General features: G+C 37.4%; 1 protein-coding gene across 1 annotated transcript; it reads right to left on the reverse strand.

The window, feature by feature from the left end:
- Nucleotides 1-3274: 3274 nt before the first annotated feature.
- LOC106089421 (homeobox protein bagpipe) lies at nt 3275-4742 on the reverse strand. The gene is made up of 2 exons (XM_013255264.2): nt 4233-4742; nt 3275-4110 (listed from the first exon to the last, which is right to left on the reverse strand). The coding sequence occupies exons 1-2, from the start codon at nt 4669-4671 to the stop codon at nt 3275-3277; spliced, it is 1275 nt and encodes a 424-aa protein (XP_013110718.2). The 5' UTR covers nt 4672-4742.
- Nucleotides 4743-5647: the final 905 nt, after the last annotated feature.

Consider the following 5647-nt stretch of genomic DNA (forward strand, 5'->3'; position numbering starts at 1 on the left):
GCCTGCCAAGTATGGTCGGTATTAGGGCATAAGCCGCATCGCAACCGCATTATTTTTCAACGTTACAAAATACACACGGACAGACGTAGATAGTTAAATGTATGTGTAATAAAAAAATTTCCATTGATGGTACTCTTGCATTTTATGAAATTTCTTCCATAAGTATGTACGGACAATGTTTTTCCATGTTATTCGCTACTTTCTATGTGTCTCAAAATCTGCGTAAATGATATTCATAAGTTGACATAACCAAATAAAAATAACCTTAATGGTCGCTATTATAATGCTTCCGATGATACATTCCTTAACCAGTCAATTTGTCTTCCATAAATCGTCCATAAAATTCACAAATTGTCGATAGTTAATTTTAAAGATTCCTCAGAAATAATCATTAAAGTCGCACCAGATTTTTATGGGCATTCCTCTCTCTCTCTCTCTCTCTCTCTGGTATTCTTTGCTCTGGAGATTGTTTATCCAAACATCGCTTCGAACGCCAAGAACATTACAATTTATTTGCTTTGTGTTTGCATTTCATCAAATCAGCACAATTTAATTGTCCCCATAATCATCTTCGAAAATCATTCCCCTTCCCACCCATCATGTGTGTGTGCAAAGGTCTTTCCCCTTTCCGACCCTTGGATTCCCCCCATTTAAACTGAAACTCTTCATTTCATCATGAAAATTGGAGTTGAGATATGATTTGATTTGATTTACGTTCTTGGTGTTTATGGCATTATCTTTATTTTTCATTCCATTGGTTGTTTGTTGTTCTAGGCCTTATTTATCCCCATCCATCCATGGCGATTTTCCTAATCGATGATGTTGTTGTCATGATTTGAGATGGTTCCCTCAGATCAACAAAAGTAAAATCAATACGCCTCAAGGACTGCCTGCAACTGTGGCTGTATATCGGATCTGTCCGCTTATTTGTTGTTATTACGGAAAATATTTCAAACAAAATAAATGCAGATTTGGCTTCCAGTAGTTGATAAATGTATCTTAATATGTTATTATTTATGATTGGCAAAGCAAATTATGTATACAAACCACAAAATATTGAAAAAATAAAACGAACATTAGAAATCAATTATGGATGCAATCATGGCACATAGGTCAGCATTTACGCAAAATGCCTAATTCCCGATAAAAAAAACAGAAAAAAAACTTGAGAAAAATAAGCTGAAGTTAACTGTTCACCAATGCTGGTAAAAAGTACTCAGCACACTTACAATTGTGGACAATTGGAAAAAATAAAAATAAAAAAAACCTATTCCAATTAATTTTAATATAATTTAGTTAAAACTTTTTAAAACAAATTAAAATGACTATAATTTACTTCATCTTAAATCAGTGGCAAAGAGCTCATTAGATTGAAGTTGGCATATTATTTTACTAAACCAAATTTCTGTTCAGCAGTTAAAATATTCTTTTGATAGAAAATGTTTTTATTAACTTATCATTAAAATTTCGTTATTTTGAGTTTAATTCACCATAAAACCTATTTGCTGCGGATTTAATAAACATTTGGACAAAATTTGTTCAATAAATTTTTTAAAACTTTATAATTTCGTTCAACTTAAATGAACTAAGAAAAACCACTAAACCAAAAGCCAGCCAAAGCATCATTCATAACGAATACCTAGTTTTGTTTTATGGAATAATAAATTTCTTAATACAATTGTTAGAGCATGCATGCCCAACTCTTCAAAAATGCCGAATTTTGTATCGTCCAGCTGGCATATCAAAGTATATAACGATGTGCTGTATAATTATTTCTGGCATTCAATTCTGCATTTGTTCTTAATATTATAATCCAAGGGTAACATTTCGATAAAATCTCACAATAACAGATCTTCCAATTTGAGGTTTTGGGCACAGAGGGCGCATTTTTCGAAGAAGTTCGTCATAATTTAAAATTGTATGTTGTGTTTTCGCTTTTGACATCAGCGAAAAATTCGTTACAAATTGATTCTATGTTCCAATAACCCCCGATTTCTTGGTCCACAATGTATTTTGTGGCCTATAGAGAAAACCTACAGAGATTGGGAGAAATCGGTACATATTGAAATAAAACTCCATTTACAATATATACTCACACGCTTTGAACTAATATTGTAATGATATGGAGATGTTCATCCTCAAAGGCTCTGAACTAATATGGCGATAATATGAAGATTTTCAATGAAAGCTTGTTAATTTTAACTAAGCCATCACTTATTTGTAGTGTACGAAGTGATATCGCTCAGCGACAAGGTGCATAGTGGTTCAGAATCGTTTTTTAGTACTCAAAACGCTGTTACTTTTGAACCGATAGAGATATTCTAATAATATCTTAATGGAAGAGAATACACCTCAACTTTTTTTTCCAGTTTCAAGTTATTTGAAATTGGTTCAGCTGTTTTTTTAAGGACAAAGTTAAACTCTTTATTAAAAAAAGACTTAATTTGCGTCTTTTTTTAATTTCATTTTATTAACTCATAATGAGAATGACGTAAGATGACAAATAAATCGTTTTAATAAAAAAAAAAATAATTATTAATGATTGGATAACAAATGCGAGCTTTACCTTTGTTTCATAAAAACAAACTGACAGGCGGTCATGGCTAAATCAGACCAGAAAGTGATTGAGAGTCATTGACGCATCAGTGGTGCAGGATAACATACATGTTTCAACGAAAAGTGACACATTAATATGTAATAGGTGTTGAACTTGCATTTAAAAGTATCCCTTGAAACGTACCATATCCAGTTTTAGAAGTCGTGTTGAATAACACATTAACCAAAGGATGATATGTGTTCTCTATCTGCAAAAGTGTTCTTCTTTATTGCGTGGTGTGGCCAAATACAACCATGGCGGTCGGTGGTCACGGTCCCTCCTTGCTGAAATCCGTTTTTATATACTTACCCTTAATCAAAAAACCAATTTACATAAAAATTTAAAATTTTTTCTAACTATAGTTCCCGTTAAAAGACCTTCTAACCTTTAAAATTTCATGTATCAATCATAGTTTATTTCAATAAACATTCACTTTTAATGCGAATAGACTCACAGTTATCTTAGAAACTAAAACTGCATATACACTTAAAATTATGCTATCTAAAACTGCATTCGTAAAACTAATCTTTGGGGTATTAAGCTGTAGATATTGAACGATTAAGACAAAATTTTACTAAACTTAAAAATTAGTTCAAACATTAAAACTTTTTTCTATCACAAGCCACACGTTGTCTTAACAAGTGGCCTTCTTCATTCCTTCCCATCCTTATGAGCTCTTTAGTCAATTTCTACATTTTCTTCACAATCTTCGGACCCCGACTGTGTTTCACTATCCTGTTCCATAGCCAGATCATAATTGGCAGGATTACAGCGGGTCGTTCCCTGGGAGTTGGTTCCGTTGGCGGTGGGGTTGTTCGCAGGACTTGAACTCGGACTACAATGGTTGAGATGTGTTGGAGATGACGATGCTGATGACTGATTCAAATAATGACTTGCAGAATTGTTCATGGTAGGGACCTGTTGGCCGTGTCCATTGGAAGGTGGCGGTATGGGTTGAGGAATTTTTCCATTGCCCGCCGCCGCATGCGAATAGGGAAAGTAGGGAAAAGGCATTTGGGGTACCCCCACTCCATAGGCCATTTGTAACTGATGCCGGTAGATATTCAAGAGCGTGGGATCCAAGCTATGTGGGTAGCCGGCAGCATGGGGAAACATATGGGCATAAGTGGTGGTGCCATCCTCCCTTACCAGCACCTGAACAGGTACCCGTTTGCTGGCCGCCACATTCATAAGAGCTGCCTCGTGTTGCTGAATCTGCTTGCGTTTGGTTTTGTAGCGGCGGTTTTGAAACCATATTTTCACCTGGGTCTCTGTCAAACGCAATGACTTGGCCAGTTCGGAACGTTCGGGACCACTAAGATAACGTTGCTGAGCAAAACGCCGTTCCAATTCAAACACCTGAGCGTGGCTGAATGCGGCGCGGGAACGCTTTTTGCGAGCCATGCTGCCCGATTGTATGTCATCTGGCAGAGGTGACATAGAACCATCGTTGACGGGAGATGTGTAACGTCCTGATGAAGTGTTGCCAGTTGAAGGAGGTGGAGAATCGCAATCTAAAATAGAAGCGAAGGGAAAAAGCGGCTAATTAGTAAAAAAATTTTGAATATAAGGCGTTTGTTGTGGACACATGCACATTTCATTATGGATTGACCCTTCAATATTCAGTTCAACTTACCAGAATCGTTGCTGGCACAACGTCTCATATCCAATGGGCACTCGGAGCGTCCACCGGCCAATACAGCGGCTGCTGCGGCAGCACCAAAATAGCCCAATTTGTGTGATACGTAATCCGAGTGGTGATGCGCATTGGATGCCGCTGCGGCCGCTGAGGCATAGAAATGAGATCTATAGCCTCCGGACCTCAAAGACGATTCAATTTTTACATCGGATGGACTTGGATTCGAGACATTATCGGACAACGATAGATTGCACTTAAAACTTGAATCACTGCCTCTCATATTCACGGCGGACAATTCCAACTCGGAGTCGGTGCGCGATAGGCGGCGTTCGTTGGCGTGGTTGCGCGTCAATATGTCATTTATCGAGAAGGGGGTGGTGAGCACCTTACCGATACCGGATATAGCACTGTTGGCACTTTCCATATTTGTTAACATTTTTCTTCTCTTTAATTGTTCCACTTTCTTTTAGATGTTTTTTTTTTATTTTGTCTGCTACTCGTGATTCTGTGTTCCGTCACTTGTCTTTGCTTTGCAAGGAACTCTCAGCGTTTGATGGCTGTTCTCTGGCAGGGACCGCTTTAAATACTGATCGTACTCCCCAAGGAAAATTACTCAAAACGCATCGCTCTTGAGTATCATGCCATGCTAAAGGAACATTTGTCTTCCTCTCCAACTATTCGGAGGCTGTTCTATTTTTAATACCCTTTGCTCTTTAGCCTCATCTCAGTGTATCAGTGTGCCAATGCCAGACCTCCCCTTTGAGTTGTTTTCCTGAGAACAGCACGAACCACACATGTGCGCGCAATCTATGTATGCAGTCGATGGCCGACTCAACTGAGAGAGAGTCACATATTTCACATTGTGAACGGTGGTTGGCTGATTATTTTGATTGTGAAATGGCTGCAAGTCAACAAGTGTCATAGAAATTTTCTTCGATTACCTCGAAGTGATTTATTAAAACTCTGCTGAAGTAATACGATGGCATCATGCTAAAGGAAGGCAGTGTTTGTTGGTGACTATGGTTGCCAATGCATGCCCTTGATACATCAACGTACATCGCCCAAAGGATATGTGTCCTTTCTGTTGGAAAACTGTTTATATTACAAAAGAAATGTTGTTTACATTACATCAATTCGATGTCTATACTCCAATTTTTAAGTTTAGTACAGTTTCTTGATGTTTGATCTGTTATGCGATAGTACAGCAAACAATTGACGCCAGAAGCCACGCCTAAGGACATATTAATAGGGTATCTATTAAAGCTTTCAAGCTGGATACACTTGTTCCGGTTTTCGAAATCGCAAAATGTAATATTCTCTTTGCCTTAAATCTAATGAAATGATTTCAAGAAGATTGAGAAAATAAAGGCAAAACATTTTTTTGCCTGTGGTGAATTCGAAAACCGTAACAG

Source organism: Stomoxys calcitrans, chromosome 2, assembly GCF_963082655.1.
Source record: "Stomoxys calcitrans chromosome 2, idStoCalc2.1, whole genome shotgun sequence".
NCBI classification, from domain to species: domain Eukaryota; kingdom Metazoa; phylum Arthropoda; class Insecta; order Diptera; family Muscidae; genus Stomoxys; species Stomoxys calcitrans.

Bases quoted from the DNA above. Each gene is read 5' to 3' on its own strand.
- LOC106089421 (XM_013255264.2), bottom strand. From the start codon at position 4,671: ATGTTAACAAATATGGAAAGTGCCAACAGTGCTATATCCGGTATCGGT. The intron at 4,111-4,232 runs GTAAGTTGAACT...CTTCTATTTTAG, and splicing joins TTGTGCCAGCAACGATTCTG to ATTGCGATTCTCCACCTCCT.